The sequence below is a fragment of the Spea bombifrons genome, chromosome 8 (assembly GCF_027358695.1).
Source record: "Spea bombifrons isolate aSpeBom1 chromosome 8, aSpeBom1.2.pri, whole genome shotgun sequence".
Lineage (NCBI taxonomy): Eukaryota > Metazoa > Chordata > Amphibia > Anura > Pelobatidae > Spea > Spea bombifrons.
The window spans coordinates 36,559,470-36,582,721 of NC_071094.1; the positions used below are offsets into that span (position 1 = coordinate 36,559,470).

Sequence of the window (23,252 nt, forward strand, 5' to 3'; positions counted from 1 at the left end):
TCCTCAAACAGAGCCCAGCTGGCTGAGGATGCTGGGAGTGGTAGCTCATTTTACAGCTGGAGGGTGCCCGTTGCTGTAAGGTATGTGCGGAGGCAGGAAGGGCTCGGCTCGCCCCCGACCATGTTTATTTCAATGCAGGCAAAACCCACAGGGCCGATGCCAGAGCGTGAGTGTGAGAAGGGATCGGGCTCCGTCTGATCGCTAAGCTTCCCCCGGCATAAATTCTGCGTGGAAGGAACACGTCACGGCCCGGGTTTCCGTGTCTGCGATCGCAGGGAACACCCTCGGACAAGTTGCAGTCGTTTAGGTGGGTCGGACGCCCCCTCCTCCTTTCGGTGTGTTTTCGGGGTACCGAGGTATGTATTTGGGATCCCCCCCCCAACCAAAGTCATCCGGGAGCCATTTTATTAGGCTCAGGGTGCAGGGTGGCATCGGCGTGCTGCGTCTGCGCTGCGATCTACCGCTGTATTTACGAAGCTCCCGCACCGAGGTGGCGACGAGCTGCGCACCGGGGGATTATTCGGGAGAACTTTGCGAGCACGTAAACAGATTAAAAGCCTCCATTTGCTGGACCTAAGGTAGGGTGTTAGCAAACCGGGTCCCCCTCCCCACATTCAGGGGGTATCGCGTCTGGGGAAACGGGGGGGGCACCTCACCTGGGGTCCCCCTACACAGCCCCATATGTAAATGAATGCTGCCCGGGGAGCGGGTCATACATGTTACAGGGGATGTGCGGAGTGGGGGGGCAGGCTGGGGAACACGGTGTGATTCGGGGGGATCGGGGTGTACGATGTGTCAGGCCGTAACGCTGTTAATTGTGGCCGCCTGGCTGCGTGTCGGTCGTGTTGTTGGGGTGATTGTTGTGTGATTGCGCTTTTGTGGCATTTTTCTACGTGTGTACTTTGCACATTGTATAGTTTGACTGAGTACCTTATCCTGCAGGTTGTGTGCTTTATTTAGTAAAGTTTGGGTATGCGTTGTGTAGGTCCTTGCAGTTGGGTTATTTATTGTGTTGTTGTGTTCCCGTGTAGTTGGGGTATTTGTTGTATGCCCCCACTTTCCGTATTGTGTAGTTGTGGGGGTTCCCCACTTTTCAGGTGGGGTTATTGGGGTATTTGAGGAATACCCCGGTACTCGGGCTGTGCTGCTCGTTGTCTTCCCACTCTGTGCGCGTTGTGTAGTTGTGCTAAGCGTTGTGTGTCACAGAGATGCCCTGTCCTTCTCCTCCCTCCCTGTGTCTCCCTGGGATGGATGTGTGTGCGCTGTTTTTTTTTTTTTTTTTCTATCCTCTCCCCCGGCCGTCCGCGGCGCACGTCGGGACTTGTAGTTTCCCACCGGTCTGCTGCCCATTGGCAGTAGTGGTGGGCGGTGCGGTGCCTGGACTACACTTCCCGTCACGCCCCGCGCGGCCTGGCTCGCTGCTCTCGCTCGCTGGCTGCCAGTGTCTCCGCCGAAGCTTCTTCTTCTTGGTACGGGCTCGCGGACACCAGCCGGCTAGCCTCTCACCCGAGACACCCGCCGGCCGCCCATTGGCCGTCGCCCTTGGAGTGGAATTTTGGAACAGGTGCGTCTTTTAACGACCTCTCCCTCCCCATTTACCCTTCGCCCCCTCCTCCTCCCCCCCCGTGTGTCCCCGACGCTCCGGACATTTAAACCCCCCACCGGGCTCACATCGGCCGCCTTCTCACCCGATCTTGAGCAGCACATCCCAATCCCATCACGGGACCGTGGCTGAACAGAGTGCAGGGTATCGCACCCTCACCTACTCTTAACACCCGATGGGGCAAATCGGGTCACTTCGGGTGAATGTCTCGCTACTAATTTCGGGTGTGAGGGGTTCCGCTGCCATGGTAACAACTGGATGTGAGGGAGCCCAGTTCGAAGGTCCCGGGTTAGCACCCGTTTCTCTACAACTCCGCACTTACCTGTCTGGACCGGAGTGCGGTGCGTACGCTCGCGGGTGGGAGTGTTTACCCCTAAATGTTTTGGGGGGGGGTGTTGCGAATCGCCCTTATCTTGTAGGCAGCGGGTGTTCGCCCGGGACTGGGGCCAGTGACAGGAGTTGTTTGCGCCGGCCGGTGTACGGGTTTGGGTGATCGGGGTCACGCAACTCCCGGAGTGCCCCTGGGGCCTGGGCAGGGGATGACAGGTTTACCCCATGTGTCCCTCCCCCCCATCCAACACCTCGTTTGGGGCCCCCGCGGGTATCGGGTCACCAGTGCCGTGTGTGGAGGGGTGTGGGTGGGAAGGCAGCTCGTGGCTCGGGTTGTCGCGATATTCAGCACCACAGCCTGCGGGAGCGATCGTGACATACGCTGCGCGAAGTACAGTAAATACTCCCACTCCGGCGATGCGCACGCCAATAGCACACTACATGCATGAGCGGCGCTTCCACACATGCGAACACGTCATGCGCTGCATGATCTCCGTGCATCCCGAGCTGACCCGTGCAGCCCCTCCAGTCTGCCCGCTGCATCTGCTGTAGAGACTCAGTCCTCGGTCCTGTCTGAGATTCAGGAGAGCCTCATGCCTACCCCATTCATGTTTACCCCCCCACTGTGATTAGCCTCTACCACTTCTGCTGGGAGGCTCTTCCATTCATCTACCACCCTTTCGATGAAGTAAAACGTCCTTACATGACATTTAAGCATCTGACCCTCTATCTTTAGATTATTGTTAAATATATTTAGATGTTTCTATCCCATCCACTGTGATCTGGGAAAGGGATATATTGTTGGTTTGTATAGAATGAAGGAATCAGAATATTAAGTAATATCTGTAAAGCATTTTCTGTAAACGTCATGCGTGTTAAAAGTCTGAGCCGCTCTCCACCAGCACGTGCGCCTCTCGGATCGCCATCTGCTTAGGGCCCAAAATGTTGGCGACGTCAGGTGCGCGCGTTGGGTAAGTGTGTGTGGGGCTCCCCAGCGGGCCGTCTGCGGGTTTCCTTACGTAGGAGAACGTGCGATTCTGTAATTTTGGGGCAGATCACATGCATTTTGGCATTGTCTGCTTCTATATTACTGCGGCTGAAGGACAAGGTGATAGTCGGATTTTGTGGCTTGTGGGTTTAATAATATTTCTGTTTGCCCCGTCTGTGGTTTTGGGCTTTTGGGATTGTCATGTTTAATTTTGTTCATTGGGAAATCCACCCAACCGTCCGTCCCGCCGTCCACCCAACCGTCCGTCCCGCCGTCCACCCAACCGTCCGTCCTGCCGTCCACTCTCGTTTTGTGAAGCCCCCTTGCATTTCCTATAAATGGAACAGAGAACGTTCCTTCATCTGACGTCTCGTTGAACTTGTTTCCGCTTACGTTTTTTCCAGTTCAGACCCAATAAAATGACTAAAGTACTCGAGAAAAAATGAGTTCTTCCAAAACTTCAAAAGCTCACTTACAGCAGAGCTACAAAGTAAGGCGTTCTTGTAACATGGGCGCCTTGACTTAACGTCAGAACTCCTCGCTCTATATATCCGTCAACTCCCTACTACTTAGTCCAAGGCCGTAACCTATATGGGGCAAGAGGGGCATCTGCCACAGCAAGGCAAGGGGCACGCTAGAGCTGAGTGTGGGCAATCTCCTTGATCCTCCATGTGCTTGACCTCTGACCCTGCTCCAGAAGCCACGATCCCTAGTTACGGCTTTGCCGTAGACTGTAAGCTCTGCGCTGCAGGGTCCCCCTTTTCCAACGTATGTGTGCCTATTGTACCCCGATGGTTATGTCTGCGCTTATGCTACCTGTAAAGCAATAACCTATAACTGGATCATACCACCTGTGAGAGGGACAGGGTGCGATCGTTTAATACCGCAAAATAATTTTAAGGTAAAATAAATCGGGTGATAATGTGCGCTTAGTAACAATATTGTACCTGCTTCGGAACAGGTGAGGATGAGACATAAAGCTCTCTTGAATTTAGGTGGTTGTTTATTTGGTTGTAGACTGCGGGTACGGCTATTATTACCCCCTCAGACCTTGGGACGGACAATAATTGTGCCGTGAGAAGGTTTGGTTCTTGTGGAATTGTGGGTCCTACGGTGTTTTAAGGGTTAAACTGTGTATTCTGTGAAAGAGGAAGCGGCCCGTGTTTCCAAACGCTGCTCGCCGGCGGCCCGTCGGGGCAGGCGCTTCTGTGAATCAAAAGCAGGTTTAATGTCTTGTGACTTTGCTCTTAGTGAATACGCCGTGTTTAGCCGAGCGCGGTGATGTTTGTGGAAGTTCCGTCGGCGGCTGGGCTGTCTGTCGACGCTGAGCTTTAATAACGAGGCAAATCCTTCCAGTAGCTGTTCTTTACAAAGAATGGCTTGGTGGCTGTCTGAAAGTGATGGGAGTTGTGGTACAGCAAGCACCAGAGAGCTGCAGGCTAGTCGGCTGTGCACTAGAGGGTTCCGTGTGTGTGGCGTGTGACCTGTTTTTGTCTCCCTGTCACTGAATCCTGTCTGCGGAATATATTTGAACCCCCTTTCAATGGAAAGTGAAGCCGCGCGGAGGGTCCCGGGCTTTGTACTCCGCGGATAGTCTTACGACCCCCCGAACGTGCTCCTGGTGCACGGGGGCAGCGACGCAGACAACGTTCTCCTGAGTGACGGGAGCGCTGCTCTCACGCCTGTCGGACGGCAGCTGGTGTCAGGAGACTGCACTTTCTGCCATCGCCCCGCCGCTGCTTCGTCTCTGCGGCTGATGCCCGCATTATTACTATAATGTGATCAGAATGTGGTTGCAGCGCCCAAGCAGGGATCCTCGTATGTAATTTGTTCTTTCGCGTCTCCATAATGTCTGGATAAAACTTCACAAAGCGGACCGGAATACGGGCGAAGTAAATAAATGATCGTGCGGAATCCTGCGGATGCGCGGATCCCTAAACAGCACGATGCGGGTTTCTTAGATCTGTCCCCGCGTCTCTTACTAAAGAATTAGAATTGGTTTCGATGCGTTTCATTACGGAGTAACGTCACCGTCTGGTAATCTCTGAGCGAGTCTGCGTTAAGTAGGGCGCTTTGGTTTTTGCGATATCATTAATTTGGGGGGGGGGGGTGACCCATGGTCCTCCTCAGCCAGATGTTCACGGGAATTGTATATCAATAACTGATGTTCTGTTAACTCCAAGAATATTTTGCTCGTTTCCTTGTGTGTTCTCTTCTGGCAGTAAACTACAACTCCCACAATCCTTTGCCAGTGGCCAGTAGCTGTTCTTCATCAACATGTTAATATCAGAACTGTATACACGCGCAAGGCTTCCCTCCTGTGTATTTGGCCGCAAAGATCTAGTGAATGTTAACAACAGGTGAAAAAAAACTAGTATTGGTCAATATGGCCATAATTCCCTTTTGCCTCTGAGTGGGATTTTCATAATTTTCACTGAAGTTTGGGTCTCGGGGACAGAATTCCCGCTGAACTGGGTGTCCCAATCGTCCGCTGTGATCGGTATCCTGGCTCAGCTTGTGTTTTATTTTCTTCTTCAAATTACCGTCGTTCCTCTTGTAAGAATCTCGCTAAATAATGCAGAATTCTCCCGCTCGCTCTGACTTCAGATATTGAGGTTTTTTTCCCCCTTTGAATTTAAGGAAGCAGAATTTTGCTTTCAGTTTGTTAAGAAGGCGATGGTGTCAGACTAGGTAAGGAGGTGGGAGAGTTAAGCTCTCTTCCTCCGCATCGAGCCACATCACGCAGGGGGACGTATTAATTGCAGTGCCTGGTGCACGGTCTCCTCTTCCCCTAACTGCCTGTAATCCCTCGCAGTCTCGAAGTTACTGAACGCTCGCACTCCCCTCCCTTGTGGCTGCCGGAGTCATGTGACATCCCAAGATTGGTTCATTTTGTTCCCGGCGTGAGCAGCACTGACGAACGTTTGTCCGCAACCCTTGTGTTTTGCCAGTACACACGCCTGCTTTACCTGTCTCGCAAAGCAGCATGCGTGGGGTGTCTGGCTACCTGTAGCCTTCCCACAGCTGATTTGCAACTCCTATCACCCTCAGCCAGCCAGGAGCTATTTGCATCAGATCACAGCACCCCAAGTTCTTCCTCTTTGAATCGCCTGCCTTTTTGTTACAGGCTTCCTTGTAGCATTGGGCATGACCAGAATGTGCTTGCTAGAGGCTGGGATAGGAATACACGTGGAAGGGGTTAATATATTGGCTCTCGGGATTATTATGGAAAGGTCTGAAAGGAACAATTGTATCCCTTTTTGGTTTATACCTTGTTTCTCTTTGGACCTCACAGCTGCTGAAGCTCATTTTTAGTAGCACTCGGTGCCTTTATATAGTTGGCTTCACCAGGTTGTGCCAAGGGTCAGGGCGTATGTGGCGGTGCAAGTATATGGTCTAGCTTGTACAGCCGGTCATGATGAACATGGAACGTACTCTGGTTGACTGGCATACTTAGGGGGGCACCAGAGAACTTTTCTAATGAATAGTTGGTTTGGGCGCTGCAACCGTTGTAGCATCTCAGACAGGAGAAGTCAGGGGATCCAGGAATTGTTCCTGAAATGTTGTTATGGATCCCAACTGCTTGTACTACATGAAGGCACTTTCTGTGGATGCGTATATTCCTGACTCATACAAAAAAATAAGATCGCTCCATAATTATTATACATTCTTCTAAGATGACATGACAGGCAAATGGCTGTTGCTTTACGAACGTAGAGGCTTAGAGTATTGCTTTAAAGCTGTAAGTAACCAAAGCCAATAGAAGGTACCACTGCTGCCCTCTCTGTTCCCGCCTGAAAGTCTTAATCATGGGTACAGCCGTGCACCAGAATGGACAAATCCGAGTGTGAAGAAACTGAGGAAGGCCATTGTGATTTACAGCACCGCGACCCCTGACCGATTGGTGTTAGGTCTTTGAGTGAATGTAGATCGGGGGCCAGTGGCCAGAGGTCAGCCCTCCATTCCTTACAACTAAAAATGGTCTTCTTTGCGTAGGTTTCGTAGTTAGTACAATTCGTACTGCACCCCGTGGTTCTTCTAATATGATCAGGGTTAATGTAGAACCTATTCGTATTTTGGAGGAGACCAGAAGAACTGTGGCTTGTGTACATGAGTCACAAGATCTGGAGGCTATTCTGGAAGATGTCTATCATAACTCCTAAGAGGACGCCTTATGTGGCAGAGATCTGTAATATTTGAGACATTCTGCGGCCGGTGACTGGAGGTCAGTGCCAGTGGGATCTTTTCAAGGCCATGTCTGTACCATGCTGCACGTAATGTCAAGGGACTGGTCACTCTGGAGAGGGCCTTATTCAGCCATGTGTAAAATAAGGGGTAGTGGATGGGCTGCTCATACTGTATCTGTCACCTGGGTTTCCTTATGCTACTTTACTATAATTAGCTTAAATTTTGTTAAAAAAAAAATACTTAAAAAGCCTAAGATGGTTGTAAGCTTTACATACGTTTGTCTAGAGCTGGCAATGGGCACACCTGCTGTAGGGTATTGCGGAAGTTGTAGTCCACATTAGCTGAAGTGCTGGATATTGCCTATCCCATCTCTCGGATGTAGATATAATTATAATTCATTGTTTCCTGTACATTTCCTAATGTGTGTTATGTTCTCGTTTGTTCCGAATAGAGGTTTGGATGATATAAATTGGAGTGGGGGGCTTTCTGACTTTTCAAGGGACGTGTCAATGACCTGGTCATCTTCTGACTACATCTTCTCCTGTCACTGAATAGGAGTATGTGTGAAAAGAAGAGCTCAGGTTTCACAGCAAAACCCCCCCCCACCTTCCCTAAAAATGACCCGTCCTCTTCAATACGGAGGGATTTTAACCATTTCCACTCCCAAAATTGGAGTCTAAAACACAGAATTAACTGTAACGTTAAAACCCCGATAGTGTATTTAGCTACGCTTTTATCACCTAATGCCTTGCTGTTTTTATTTCATCGTGGGCACGTTATTGATCTTTGCAGGTCATGATAGTAACTGTTTTGGGGACGATCTGCGTTAAGGTGGCAAAGCCTCTTATTCGCTAAGAAGACATACATGCATCATAATTTCCCGTGTATACCAATTAGTTTTGTCACGTTGGGTAACATGACAGAGCCCTCACGGCCCAGCGCTCCTGATTGCCCCTATTGCCCCTTGATCTTCCCCTGCAGCCTAACCACAGAGCCCTGTGACATAGCAGGAGCTATAGGGAAAGCATTCGACATTGGTGGGTTAATGATCTGGTAAGGTCTTTTTTAATGTAAAAATAAAGCTTTAAGTTCACTTTAAAGAGTTGCTAGAAGATTTATAGCAGGTTAGAATGCTGTTTTAGATTGTGTGAGCAGGCTTCGGAGAACAGATCTCTGGAGGTAGTTGTGATTATTATGTACTGCCAACCTGGTACACATTTTGGCAAATGCTAATTACATTTAAAGTTCTATAAAACTGGTGGGCTTCCACTAGTCTCTGGATGTTATTGGTGGGACTATATAATCATTAATACAGTTGTACTGTTATTTCATCCCCTTCCAGGAGGAAACTTTAACGTACGGCATAAATAAAGCCTGGGGAGCTGCAGACGTCTACAGCAGCTCCAGGGGCGCAAGCGCCTGCCATGATATCGGCTGCCCCACTTTACAGTGGTGTGCACAACTGGACCAGTGCAGATCACGTGCGCATGTGTGGCATCAACGAGGACAGGTGAAACCAGCTTCCTCTACTACTAAACTCTTATTACCCTAGGCTGATTCATATGCACTACACCCTTAATTGTAGGCTTTTGGCCCATGCTAAGAAATTAGCTGTTCTGTACAGGGCCATGGAAAGTTGATGTTCCCTCATGAACTTAATCACTGACCTGATTTGATTTTTTTTTTTAAATAGGAGAACACCACTGTCTGATGAGGAGTCCAAAGCCAGCAGCTCCCAGCACCTGGGGTCTGAAGATCGTTGTGTAAGCAGTGTTCTTTCCAAGGTGGGCAAGGTGTGGAACACACTATCATTTCTTGTAGAACTGTGGCTTCAGTTCCTTTAGAGTCCTTAACATACATGCCAAGCAACAATAGATTCTATGACACTCCATACGATAGGTCAACAAGGAAGAGCTTTCCGTGACTCAGACGCAGTAGACATAATGGAAAAAAATCCTTTATGGTAGCACAATTTTATACACAGGATGGCTTCCTCTCTTATACCTTAAAGTAAAACGCACATCTTGGGTAAAACAATAACTAAATCGAGCTTTGCATTTCTCAGTCATATTACCAACCGTAGCCGTATTTAATGTTCTGTTTTTTTAAATATTCAGATTCATTGAATCTGAGACTCCAAAATGCATAACCAATGCAAATTCTTCTTAATTTCCTATGATCCTTAAACGGAGCTTGCATTGGAATCCATCTGGAGCGTACTCGTGAACAGATTCTACATGAGCCCATATAACTTGAAAGCTAGTGGCACAAATATCTTAGCGTGAGGTCTTTAGGGTATGAAGAAGTTAGAGGACATGTCACCTCCTTGCACGGCTTTGTGAGCTTTATTAAACAGGAGTGAATGCTCAGTTATTTTTGTTTTCTGTTCAAAGGTGGATTTCATACCAGCAACTAACCAAAGTGATGCCCTGATGCTGCGGGAAGATGGAGGAGCAGAGGTGGAAGCCGTACAGAAGCTAGAGGAAAAGCCACCAGATCCCACCATATTTGTTTCTGATTCAGTTGATACCCCTGCGGTGACTCCTGAAAACTGTATTGGTATTTCAGTACCGGAAAAAAAGCAACTAGCCAACATGTTGGATATCTCCGTTCAAGGGGCTTCAAATGCAGATAGTAAAATAATGGAATCTGCAAGGACTCCTGCTCCAGAAAAAGCAGCTGAGGCTGACCCTACTTTTCAACCAGCCGATGGGGATCACTCAGTGAAGCAAAGGACTGTTCTGACTGCTGATCTACAAATAGCAGGTCAGCCAGTGGAGGCGTCGCGTACCGTTGTGACCTCCAGTTTTGGCACTCTGACTCCTTTTACAATGAGCGGAATATGCTTCTCCGCCACTCAGGTCCCCAGTGTTCAAAAACTTCCTCTGTCTTTTCCACCTGGAGCGGTCTTGACACCGACACAGCCTCTGGTTTATATCCCACCCCCTAACTGTGGGCAGTCCCTCAGCGTAACTACATTACCAACTACATTTGGGGTGACATCCACACTGACTCTCCCTATGTTGCAATCCTGTTTGCAGGATAGATGTCTGCCTAGCATCATAACACCCACAGAACTACATTCACAAGCGTTTGCATCTTCTGTAGCAAGACCCATTGCAGTAGATTCCAAATCTACAGAGTTGACAAAACCAACCAGCACAACTTCTTCCACTCCTCCCACCAACAATAGCATCACAACATCTGTAGATGTTACAGCGATTTCCTCCAATGCTTCATCCTCGGTTCTTTCTTCACATCCAACTCTCCCGGTAGTCATTAACCCTGTTACCCTTGCTTCCTATACCAGGACATCCTCTAACCTAGAATCACAAAGCGATGCTGCATCTTCATCAATTTCTCCACTAAAGTCACCTCCACAACTTGAGAGGGAGATAGTCTCCCCGCAGGACTCTTGTGATATGCCTCTTGATCTATCCTCTAAATCCCACCGTCAAAAACACACCCCACCAAACCAGCGCAAAACTCCACCTATGCCAGTGTTGACCCCGGTCCACACCAGTGGGAAAGCCTCTTTGTCTACTGTACTGTCCAGGTCTGATTGTAGTTCTCAACGTTCTATCCAAAACAGTTTCACCAGCAGCAGTGTTACCCAGAACATTCGAGCAGTACCCCCGTTAGTAATGTTTCCAGAGTTCCTCCGTAACGGAGATCCAGGGTCAGCTCAGTTACTGGGTGCACCAGGATCTTGGATCAAAAATTCAGCTGCTTTCATTAGCACTATCCCTGGTACTTATGTTGGAGTGGCCAACCCAGTGCCTGCTTCTATGTTGCTAAACAAAGACTCAAATATGAGCCTTAGCAAAGACTCCCGACATCTGGCAAAACAGGAGCCAATCTCAATCATTGACCAGGGAGATCCAAAGAACTCAGGATCATGTAGCAAGAAAGGAACCCAGACTAGTGTGGATGTGCAGCAGCCTACAGCTAACAGGTACCTTCAGGGTCATGTTACTTCAGTGACCTCTTTATGTCCTCCAAAGGACTGGTCTTTACGTGGTCATGGGAGTGTACACCCAAAGTGTCCCTTAAATGGGAAGCCCAGCAATGCTCAGGTTCTGCCGGTCAGTTGGTCTCCATACCAACAGGCCTCCCTGCTTTCCATTGGTATATCAGCCACAGGAACACTTCATTCCAACCAGGCTCCTCCTCATAGACTTCCTATTGGGGAATACACTTTGTTCCCAAACATACTTCCAGCTGAGCCCACTGCTACGCCTCAAAAGACTGTTGGTGAAACTCCAGATGCTCAGCAGAAAAATACTGTAGCATCAGTTCCTGAGCACGATTTGGTAGCTAAGGGAAGGACATGTGAGACTGTATCCAAGTCACGTAAATCTAATGCAAATAAAGCATTGCTTGCACCCAAACCTGCTGCAGGAAACTCTGTCTTATATATTCAACCTGCAGAGCCAGCAGAAAGTGGAAAAGACAGCATAAAAGGGGCGAATGCAACTCTAAAGTCCCCAGACAAAGCTAACTGCAAGGAAGAAAAAATACACCCTAAGTTTCCTTGCCCCCGGAAGTCATTTGGTGACTCCAAACCTAAAAACAAAGTGTTGGCCACGTACATGACAAATGAACAGCCTTTAGTCAGTCAACAAAAAGATTGCCTTTCTTTGTTGGATCAGAACTGTAGTAAGAATGGTTCAAGGCTAGATGTGCCTCAAGATACTTCTGCATGTAGTAAAAAGAGCCGCAAGAAAGGACAGAATGTAGACTCTCAACACTGTGTGCAAGAGGTAGACTTGAGTAAGGTCAAAATTGAAAGGGTTGATGATGATGAGAACTTTGGATGTATTTCTTCTTATGAAAATCCACCATGGTCACCTGTCGACTTACCCGCAATTTCCAAAGTCAAGACTAGAATTAAGAAAGAGCCAGGTCTAAGATGCCGTTCCAAGCGACTGGAAGAGGTTTCAACAATCACACCGTTGCCTCAGAGGTCTAAATCTAGAACGAAGCAAAGGGATGAAGATGTTACTAAGGCATCCCAAGAACCTAACAGAAGAAAGGTGAGTGAGAAAGAGAATTTTGTGTACCTACATGCAGGACTACATGGCATGTAAAATATCTAAACTTTGCAATTGGTATTCACTTGTAAATAGTCTACTAGCACTTTCCGTAACTAACGTTGGGGTGACTTGAACCGGGCTTCAAACTTAAATGGCACATCTTGGCCAATATGGAATAGAACTAGTCATATCAAACACTGTCAGTCTGAGAAGGACCTTATCATCACAATGCCCGACCCATTTAATTCAAATCAGAAAAATACCCGTTTTGGTTGTGCTGAGGCACCATGTGCACTATATGAGTATTGTGTACACACAATGGAGCCTTTCTTCTTGAAGTTTTTTTTACCTAGTTTTAGGGTCCAACTAGTGTGTCCAACATATTTCACATTAACAAAACAATGTTTAATAGACCGATAATTTAGGCATACGAATGAGATGTTGGTAAAATAACTAAGCCAAAGGTAAGTATTAAAATGCGGTATGCACTGCTTGTTGGATTGATTGATCCAAGAACACAACCTCTTTAGAATTCTACTTTAATCTCATAAAAATGTGTACAACCAGATACTAACCAATGTTTTTAATAGCCTAAACTAATATTTTTTCAGTGTGCTTCGCACACGGGTTCTCTTATAAAATATAACTGAAGCTATATGAGTAAGAAAGAAAGAGAAAGATTTGGCAGTAGAGGATTTCTCTTCTCGAAACAATAGTTTACTGTTAGTCCAGAATTTCTCGTTTAATCAGATACATGAATTCCCCCATATCTTCCTTGACATGTGCAAAGTAATCGATTCCAGGAGTATGAAGTGAAGGGGGTTTATTAACTAAACAGTGAGCTTGGTGTGTTTAGTTAAAAAATTCTATCTTGTCACTGTGCATTATAAAGAGTCAGTTTCTCCTTTCTCCAGTTGTAATTTTTCTGCTATTACCCAGTTTAGTGTTATTGTGACACCAATCCCACCCATAGATTAAACATCAAGGATGCAATGTGTGCCACAGGAAGGCCAACTACATTTCTGTGTTTTGATGGGGGAATGCTCCACACTAAGGCTCAGAGTGGTATGTGTGCCGTTTGGCTGAGAATACTGTGTGTTTGACTAGTACCGTATTGGCCCGAATATAGGCCGCACTTTTTTCCCCCACTTTAAGACTTTAAAGTGGGGGTGCGGCCTATATTCAGGGTCTAGCGCCCGACGCCCGGGACATGCAGTCCCGGGCGCCGGGCAGGCAGCGGGGTTAGGATACAGATCCCCCGCAGCGGTGCGGGGGACCTGCATCCTACTGTCTGATACGCTGAGACAGCCTCCCCTGCCGGCACTTTCCACGGGGGGAGTGCCGGCACGGGAGGTTGTCTAAGCGCATCGCACGGACATTCACCGGCAGCGGCGATGCGCCGTTGCCGGTGAACATCCGCACGATGCATTTTAACCCCCCCGACTTACCAGGGCAGACTCCCGGGTGTCTTGCAGGGCCGGCGGAAGACACCTACGCAATACGCGTATACAACTTCCGGTGCCGGTACTTCCGCTGAGTGCCGGCACCGGGAGTTGTATACACGATGTGCATAGATGTTCCCCTCCGGCCCGTAAGACACCCGGGAGTCTACTCTGGTAAGTCGGGGGGGAGGACAGAGTGGCAGCATATCTCGGGGGGGGGGGGGGTCAGAGTGGCAGCATATCTCGGGGGGGGGTCAGAGTGGCAGCATATCTCGGGGGGGTTAGAGTGGCAGCATATCTCGGGGGGGGGGGAGAGGACAGAGTGGCAGCATATCTCGGGGGGGGGAGAGGACAGAGTGGCAGCATATCTCGGGGGGGGGGGAGGACAGTGTGGCAGCATATCTCGGGGGGGGAGGGACAGAGTGGCAGCATATCTCGGGGGGGGGGAGAGGACAGAGTGGCAGCATGTTTTTTGGTGCTTTTTTAAAGAAAAAAACTTTTTCTTTAAAAAAGCACCAAACTTTTAGGGTGCGGCCTATATACGGGGGCGGCCTATATCCGAGCCAATACGGTATGTGTTTCAGCGTACGTCAGTGTGTTTAAGTTTGCGTCGGTTTGGCTGAGAAGTGGTCAACAGAATGTCAGCTGTTCTATCGCAAAGGTCTCCTAGATTAGAGGTTTCTGTCCCTTTAAACGGATGTTCTCAGGCCAGAGTCCCATTGACATTTTGTCTGTTGCCATTGGCACGTCAGCCATTCTCTGCATTTTAAAAGAACACTGGCCATACACTTTATACTGGATTTTGACCATAAACACCAACGAAGTTTAGAAATGTTCTAGGGGCAGTGTAGATAATAAAGCAAAAAGACAGGAGCTCCCTAACTTCAAGCTATAGGATTTAATGGGATCGTAATGGATTCCCAAACCTCTGTTTGTAATGTAGTGTCTTTCTGGTCCTTTCAGTGGAGAAGACAAGCAAAAATCACAGAAGCCGTACCTGAGAAGAAAGTAGGCAAGATCACGGCAACTGAAAAGGAGAGCAATCGCATACGGCCAAAGCGAAAGAGGAGAAAATCTATAAAGCACGAACCCTTCGACCCGGAATTTGACAGAGGTAATTGTCACAAGTAACGTGTTGTCCTAGGCTACAAAACAAGTGGCCTTGATGCAATAAAATGAGAGAAGTCTCTTTAATCCCTGCGTTATTCTCCGAAGCCCGGAGATGGGTCAATGCATAGAGTTTTTGGTGCCTCACCGCAGTCTCCGTCACTCAAGACTTCTCTCATCTTAGTGCATGCAGTCTCTTTAATTGGTTTGTTTACTGTTGCGAAGGACCTGTAATCACAGAACAACTACGAGCAATTTTCTGCTTCCAGAATAGTCTTTGTGATTATTATTTTTTTAGGGGATCTCCTGTATTTTATATTCAACTTTTCAGTCTACCCCTTCGTACTTTGAAACATTGCAGTCTGCTTTTGCTTTGTATGTTGTATTTATTGCCTGCTTTGAAGAATCCAGCTTGCACCTCCCTGACATTTTAAAAGTCCATCTAGGATAATCTGCTATTGATGATGAGTCTCTGTAGATCCACAGACCTGTTATTCACATCACGCAATTAAACAGCAGACTAAACATTATTCACCCTGATTAATGGTTCTGGAATGGACTGAAGTGAAGATGGGCTTATAAAAGTATCACAGCCGTATCTATATACCATTTGTCTGAGATATTCAAACCTTGCACCCCTACTTTGGACTTTGGGTTCATCAAGAAGAGGGACATTTTAATATATAATTAAAAGCTCAAGAATTTATATGAGTAGTAATTATAATTGCCTTATAATTTATTATTATTAATTACATGTAAATAATGTTTAAACAAATGAATTATAAAGTCACTCGCTTGACACACTGGAATCAACCAGTTCCTAATTTCTCTATAAAAAATAACAATAGTAAAAAAAAAAAAATAGTGCTAATATTTCGGAATTTGGTGAAAGCCAGTCCCCCCCAGTCGATGTAGATTATGCTAGCGTTCGGTAATCCATCTGCTACCGCCTGATGGTCACAAAGTAATGAAAGCAGATCGTATGTGAACGACTAATTGTTAGCGAGGAATTCTGTTTGACTCGAGTTTTTTTTGCGACTGGAGGATGTTACATAACGAGCTGGAGTCACTGGCAGGCCGTTAACAGTCCTTCCTGTGTCCTCAGTCACACTTCCTGTTGCAGCCTGCAGAAGGTTTCCCCCGTCTTATCCACCGGTCCTGTTCTAGCAAATGAAGTCTGTTTATGAATTACCCCTACAGCGTGGCCCTTTCCGCTACTCGATAATTCATGGTTTTGTTTGCTGGGGCGTTTAATGTCTTTGAACGAAGAGAGATTTGCGATTGCATGTGCTACAAACACAAAATGTTGGGATTGGGATTGGACGTTTCTACAAATACAGGCTGATGATTTGCTTGCTCGTTATTTGGACCCATCATTTCTACTTGTGTTTTTGTGCTTAATATGATATTCTTCGTACTGCATCACAATGTACACATAAACATCGAAAGCCTCTTGAGAGGCGAGAGCTGTATATCTGCCTCCCCTTCCCACAGTGAGAAGTGCCAGGATAAGCAACATTATATATATCCTGATTACGAACCTCTGCTTGACGTAATTATAAGGCATCTATTGCGCTAATTGGTCAGAAAAAGGAAACCTTAATATGCAGCATTGTGCAGTTTTTCCCCTTCCTTATGGGTGTGGGTTTCAGTGGCTGCCGTAGACAGTAAGGTAACGGGATGTTCTGTCTGCAATTGTGTCATTCTATATTTTTTTTTAAATCAAATTCTTTGTGTATAAGTAAAAAAAAAAAATAAAAAAATCTGAGCCCCAACATTCCTTCCTACCTTGAGAAGCAAATGTTCCTTGAGGTACACTGAGAAACCCGGTAGAACCGATGCATAGCTACCAACTTGCACTATGCCACCGAGACATTGTACCCCGTGCCCTCATTCATACATGTAAAATCTTGTACAAGGTAAATTTAGAAACTAACTCGATGACTGTGCTCTCTCTGCTAGATATACCAGAGAAGAAACCCAAGAACAGTTTCAGAGATTTCATCCCGGTTGTCTTAAAAAGCAGAACCCGCAGCCAGAAAGGTAAAGGGAACAGCAGGGTCCATGAAAAGTTATAGGATGCTAATGCTTGTTGGTGTGCACATTGGCTTTATTGATGTGACTCCCCTTTTACCAGTTCTTCCATAGACGTGTAGGATAGAATACTAAGCACATTGACTAAGTCCATCTAGAGGAGGTAGCATGGAACCACTTGTAAATTCATCAGAGCAATGCGCCCCTCAGGCTTTGTTTAGGGCTGTAGACATTATTCCATGGACTTGGAGTAAAAAGGTTAGAGGAAGGCCAGATATGCCAAGAGTCACTTAATTTGCTTATTCTTTACCCAGGAAATGTTGGTTCTTCGGACAACATGGCTGCCTGCCCAGGGGTCTTTTCAGAAGAGGAGGAAATGGAAGTGCCTTGTAAGAGACGGAAACCAAGGAATATTTATAAAGACTGCCCATACCGCAAATATACCTTGCCCAAAGAAGAACCACAGTCGATGCCCATCACTCCTGTCTTACGAGGGTCGTGGGAATTGTCCAACAGAGTGAAGGACACAGGGAAGCCATGGGCCCCGTTAGCAGTGGAGGATGAGAAAAATGAAGATGGTTCTTTGGTAAGGAGGAAAAGGAGGCGACAGAAAAATAGAAAATACCAGAACGGCGAGTACCTGACGGAGAAAGAAGAGGAAGAGGTATCTCAATGTTACCGAAGAAGAAAAGCCAGATCAGGTGAGCCATTAAATGTGGTCCGTTGGCCTCTTGGAACAGATTTTGATTAAACCAATGTTTTAATTTGTGTGAGTGTTAACAAATGTATAGTGGATGTTGTAACAGGATAAACCATCTCATGGCCATGAAGTAATAGCTGAATCTTGGTGACTTGTGAGAAGTAGCTGGACCACGGACATTTAGGATAGTGTGATGTATTTGCTGTGGAGAGTAACTGTATATTAGAACAAGGTTGCTAGGCTTGCTTCTTGGTGTGGGTGAATAAACTGGAGGGAAGAGTTGGATTAGTTTGTCAGAAAGCAGTATTATTGATGTACACATACTGAGAGTTAGGAGGATGGTTTGGTAACTTTGCGCACCATCATTAAATCATCATTACATTTGGCCTCTTTTTTTAATTTCAGATTTTCGGAAAAGAAAATCCTCTCTGTCAGACAGAGATATCGATCTTAAAAACAAGCTCCCTCCATCTTCCCGGGAATCCCAGAAACAAGGTGAATCCAGAAACGGCCTTAACAAAAGCAGCCCAGATGAGTCGCCTACGTCGATGACCCAAGATAAACCCTCGGGGAAACGCAAATGCAAAACAAAGCATATCGGAGGAAGCACAGATGAAGACGCAAAGGTAGAAAACTGGATATATGGGGCAAAATGTTTTAAGTAATTGTATTGCCAAACTGTCCTGTAACATAATGTGAATTGTCGCTGTTCCCTCATTGACGGCCTTTACTTCTGCTGGGATGCTGTTCTACTTATCTACCACCCTCTCAGTAAAGTAAAATGTCCTTAAATTACATCTAATGCTTGGGAATCACTTAGTGATTCAGTTTAGTTGACACACCTATCCGCGAGCATTCATATGCTGTGACTATATGAATTATACATGTGTCATCTAATTGCCGGCTTGGTATTTTTATGTACTTTGCGTTCCAGCGTTTCTAATTTTAGATACCCTTTTTCTTCTCAAAGGGCAAGGTCCGACGGACAAGTCAGTCCCCCAAGAGCAGTCCGGTCAAATCCCCGTCTTCCAGGAAGTGTGCTGATCCAGTCACCCCGCAGCGATCTCGGCGTACAAGCACTCTTGGTTCCTCTGACACTCCGTCTGCTCAGCACATCCCTCCTGAGGCCAGGAGACTAATTGTGAACAAAAATGCCGGAGAGACTCTGCTGCAGCGAGCCGCTCGGCTAGGATACAAAGTGAGTACAAAGAATCTTAAGCACTCTTAGCCACAGATGACCAGTACATGTGTGTGTTTATTACATGTTTATAGCGCAACACCATTTTAACAAGAGACTTGTCACGTGTTAGGGCTGATGTTCAAGTTTTTAGACTATAGCAGTGGAACTCCTCCCAGCAGACCTCCCTAATGACATGTATAGGTGTCTATTGTACAGCTCAACACCTTGGATCAGTGATCAGTGGCCTGTGGTCTAGATCAGAATTGAGTTAAAGTTAATTCTTCCAAATAGTTTTAGTAAATACTTTTGGTGATTCCCCAGGATGTCGTCCTCTACTGTCTTCAGCGAGACTTGGGAGACATCAACCACCGGGACAACGCTGGTTACACCGCACTACATGAAGCCTGTGCACGTGGCTGGACGGAGATACTACAGATCCTTCTGGATAACGGAGCCAACGTGAACTGCAGCGCGCAGGATGGCACAAGGTAATTTCATGCTGTCATGAACGTAACTCTAGAGATTAGCTGATGGTTAACCAACTGAGCAGCATTTCTCATTCTTTTGGATCTGCCCCTTTAACAAGCCAAGGTTTTGTCAAATATGTGAAAACCACCCTCAATGTACCAAAGAGTGGAACCATCACTGAAGTATACCGTTTGGGTACTAGGCTTTTGACTAATCTTGGTAGGACCTTCCTTGCAAATTCAGCAGTGACAAGAAAATCCTACAGTTTTGTATTTTGTAGGACGTTTAGGGACGTTTCCAAGCGTTTCTTTTAGTCTTTCATTTGTACATCCTCTGTGCATTGATTCCATATCCTTAAACTCTGGGAGATGTTATAGTAATAAATTCCATCACAAAAATTAGCAAGCATTCTATTTTTTGGAGCTGCATATCTATTCTCAAATGAGTAGGAGTTAGACCTAAAGCTCATAGAAACACACTATTGTGACCAGGGGCCTCCCAGGAAATTTTCCAAAATGGCCGCCTGCCCAGTCAGCCTTCTTGTTTCCATAGCGATGATGCACACAGGCTGTGACATCGCAAATAGGATCTGCTAATTTATCGGTGTCTGGAGGACGGATATTTGGGGGGATCAAGAGGGAGGATGGTATTGCTTTTCCAAAATAGCCTGGATTGTCGTGAATGCCTGATAAAACGTAGCCAGAAGAGAAGGGCCGGTGAAGGAATTCTGTTTACATATAATCAACACATTTTTGATTACTCGTTTATTACCCGAGGCTTTTACTTTTTTTTCCCTCAAAGCTAAATATTATTTCTAAATTATGCTTCCTTGACAAGAGCGTCTTCGGACGGGGCTGTTTATAACGCAGATACATTTCTCTTGCAGACCCATCCATGATGCAGTGGTGAATGATAACCTGGAGACCGTATGGCTTCTGCTGTCCTATGGCGCTGATCCAACACTAGCCACCTACTCTGGACAAACGCCCATGAAGCTGGCCAGCAGTGAGGTCATGAGGACATATCTGAGTGGTAAGCTGAGACCTTTGTAACTCTACCACTCACAGAAAAGCAAGTGAGAAACATGCACAGAATATTCCAAACGTGCTCCGCGTGTTCAGAGCCACAAACCCCTGAGTTAAATCGACTATATGGTTTTGTTTAAGCTCACCGGCTTGTGACTTTAATGGAACAGCCCTTGTAGCCTGGTTGGACAGCTAATGTGGGATTGAATACTGTAGTCACAGTTTGATAGACTGTCCATTCAGTAGTAGTAATGGAAACTATACAAAATGATTAAATAATTAGAGGATCAGTTCAGAAAGGCCTAGGTAATAGCTACTGATTTGATCAATTCAACTTCCAGCCCTGTTATTTGTTCTAGATACATAATAAAGAACCGGCTCACCACAAATATGTGATCCTATATCTTACTTTGAATACAGCGACCCACCCAAAGTTACACTTACAACTACAGCCTATTAAAACTGACTGTTTTGTTGTGTGATATATAACCGTATATACAAAACTATTAAAAAGAGTATTTTTTGTTTTGATGATGACTGAGTTGCTCCTTGCTTATGTCCTCGTTTTGCTCCTTTTGCAGATTACCTCTCTGATCTCCGGGGTCGTTCTGACGGAGATCCACGCGCAGCTTGGGACTTCTACAGTAGTAGCATTTTGGGTAAGTAACCTATTGAAAAATCTGCCTTGTTTTGTACATCGATGGTAGGTAACACTTGTATACCTCGAATTGTTGGTATCTTGGTTTGTTGGTGTCGTCAGAGCTTCTAGCGGTTCTATAACCCATTTTTTCTCTTCTAGGTGGCAAAGATGAAATTGGCCATGATGTCCTTCTGGACTCTTCAGAGAAAAATGAAGAGGAGGAGGGAGACAAAGATCTGGAGGACAACTTCATGTTTGAATTCTCTGATAAGCCACTCATTTCCTGCTATAACTTGCACGTCTCTCTCACTAGCGGGTAAGTAGCAGCTTCCTGCGGAGGCAAAACAATGTAATAATTCATTAGGGATGGAAAAAATCTAATGTGGAGGGGACGCCACCTCCACCGTGCCGCAAAACGGGATTATGCTGCCCTCTTGTGTCATTCTTTAGAACTTAATATATTTATCCTTTTTTCTTTAACTTGGTTTGAGGACGTATAGCAAGTTTGTTATTACAGACTAAAATAATTTTACTTTAACCCCTTCTCGACAAAGCCCGTACATGTACTGGCTCACAATGCATTGTCATAAATGGGTTTATCAACACCCTGTTGTCCTTAAGGGGTGAAAGCAATATGTGTGATTTATTTTCCCCCTAATTTTGTAACTATACTTTTGTGCTGTGTATTTAATTTACTAAAAAATGCAAACATGATAAAATGATATTGTTTATACATTTAAATAATATACATATATATATATTTATGTATAATTTTATATTTGTATGTTTAACAGGCCCGGTAATTGGTTCCTTTTCTCTGAAGTCTTGAAGAAGCTCAAACTTTCCTCCAGAATATTTCAGGCTCGCTATCCAAAATTTGAAATCGCTAGCATGCAGAAGAAAGAGTTCACCAGGCAGGTGTGCACGAGTCAAATTCTGACCGCCTCCGAAGGCATGGACCTATGGCCGCAGGACGTCGGGGAAATGGTGGAGCTGGTGCGATATGAGCCGGAGCTGCTTCAACTGTTGGGATCCTCGGTGGAATTTCAGTGTGTCAACAGCTGACAAGCGACAACAACGTGTGAAGGACCCTTAAGCTGCATCTGAGGCAATAAAACCAGACAAAGAGGTGGCAGCCTTAACAATGCCAGCATTTCTGAATGGGTGTCTTAGTTCGATCTTTTGTTTTTCCCTCCCATCTGCCATTGGTACATGTCAGCTGTTGATTTCTCTGGGGTTGGACAACGTTGGTGGACCTGGTGGAGTTTTTTTTTATGTTTATCTATTGGAGCAATGATGTTCCTTTACCTGGCTGCTGAAGACAAAGTATTTAAATGGGAATTGTAACTTTAGGCATGTGGCGGAGAAAATCACAGTACATCATCTTCCTAAACCCATTTACCACATACAACTTCTCCCTATTTACTCATATAATTTGTGTTGAGTGTGTGTGTCTTTGTGACTCCCTTCGTTCAGTCATCACATGTTGTAAATGTATGTGTCTTGTCTGTACATTATGTGCAAATGAAATACCAGTTCTCCCCGAAGACATTCTGGATCAACTCGACCCACTCAACATTCAGAGCAGGATAGACAATCATGGATCTTTGTCTGAAGAAACTTGAGAATTATAAGCTAACCACAACCAAGGAGGTCACAAAGGTTTACAAGCTCTTTCTTGTCCATCTCGCAGACAGAAACTATTGGAGGAATTTGGGAATGGAGGGACGATAACTGCAGCTCAGTTACGATTGTGCTGGCAGCAAAAACAAGACACAAGCCGCGCAGCTTCAAGTTTCGCAGTCTTTGACTTAAAAAGTGACTCTTCTGATGAAAACCCTGCGCATTTCGGTGTGCCCTTCTACTGAATGATGATATGGCGAGGCTGTTTGCTTGGACTTCCAAGGACACAATGATAGCCTGAGCTAGTAAGAAAAAAAAAAACCAGGTTGCAGACTATTAAAATACATGCGCAGCGTTGATCGCACAAAAAATGAAATGTTCAGGCATTGCTGCCGCCACTAGATATGCTTCAGCTCTGCTTGTTATGGTGGACACTGCAAATCATTAAGCAGCATGGCCAGAGTGGGGAGAAGGAATACGTGTGAATGAGCTCAGGGTTCTTCTTCCCACCTAATCCAATGCTTCTTACTTTTTATAGTAAAGTGCTAAATTTTAAAGCAATTTTGAGTGAAAGGAGAGTGTGAAACTGTCCAATTCCACTAAGGAAATTAAATAGATAAAAAAAAACAGCCCACAAATGCCCTCTCTGCAGGGCAAAGCCGTGCATTGTTCCAGATGAAATACACGGCACTTTATCTTCTTTTGAACTGAATTTTCTTCTTTTCTTTTTATTGTAAATGGTACAGTTTTATTGTACGGGTGCTAAAAATACAACAAAAAATATTCATTTGAAGGCTTGGACAATCCATTCTTTCAGAGCAATAAATAAAAAATGTGGGAATTGGGGGTTATCCTGTGTTGAGCTACACTTACAGGTTGTCTGTGTTT

The 23,252-nt window shown here is 45.9% G+C and overlaps 1 protein-coding gene across 4 annotated transcripts; it reads left to right on the forward strand.

The window, feature by feature from the left end:
- Positions 1 to 235: 235 nt before the first annotated feature.
- BCORL1 (BCL6 corepressor like 1) lies at positions 236 to 23,151 on the forward strand. Of its 4 annotated transcripts, none has more exons than XM_053473756.1 (14): positions 236 to 356; positions 8,452 to 8,619; positions 8,803 to 8,902; positions 9,503 to 12,145; positions 14,551 to 14,701; positions 16,657 to 16,737; positions 17,043 to 17,429; positions 17,834 to 18,054; positions 18,399 to 18,626; positions 18,930 to 19,096; positions 19,963 to 20,108; positions 20,683 to 20,760; positions 20,901 to 21,057; positions 21,536 to 23,151. In XM_053473756.1, exons 2-14 carry the CDS (start codon positions 8,534 to 8,536, stop codon positions 21,804 to 21,806), a joined length of 4,716 nt encoding a protein of 1,571 aa, XP_053329731.1. In that variant the 5' UTR covers positions 236 to 356; positions 8,452 to 8,533; the 3' UTR covers positions 21,807 to 23,151. The 4 variants fall into 4 exon arrangements, with proteins under 4 accessions (XP_053329731.1, XP_053329730.1, XP_053329732.1 ...); XM_053473755.1 differs by lacking the exon at positions 236 to 356 and adding an exon at positions 1,477 to 1,564; XM_053473757.1 differs by lacking the exon at positions 236 to 356 and adding an exon at positions 1,477 to 1,564 and having other exon boundaries at positions 8,803 to 8,893.
- The last annotated feature ends 101 nt before the right edge of the window (positions 23,152 to 23,252 follow it).

Excerpts from the sequence above, each read along its gene's own strand:
- BCORL1 (XM_053473756.1), top strand. The coding sequence starts at position 8,534 with ATGATATCGGCTGCCCCACTTTACAGTGGTGTGCACAACTGGACCAGT. Across the intron at positions 8,620-8,802 it reads TGTGGCATCAACGAGGACAG|GAGAACACCACTGTCTGATG; the intron begins GTGAAACCAGCT and ends TTTTTTAAATAG. Across the intron at positions 8,903-9,502 it reads TTCTTTCCAAGGTGGGCAAG|GTGGATTTCATACCAGCAAC; the intron begins GTGTGGAACACA and ends TTCTGTTCAAAG.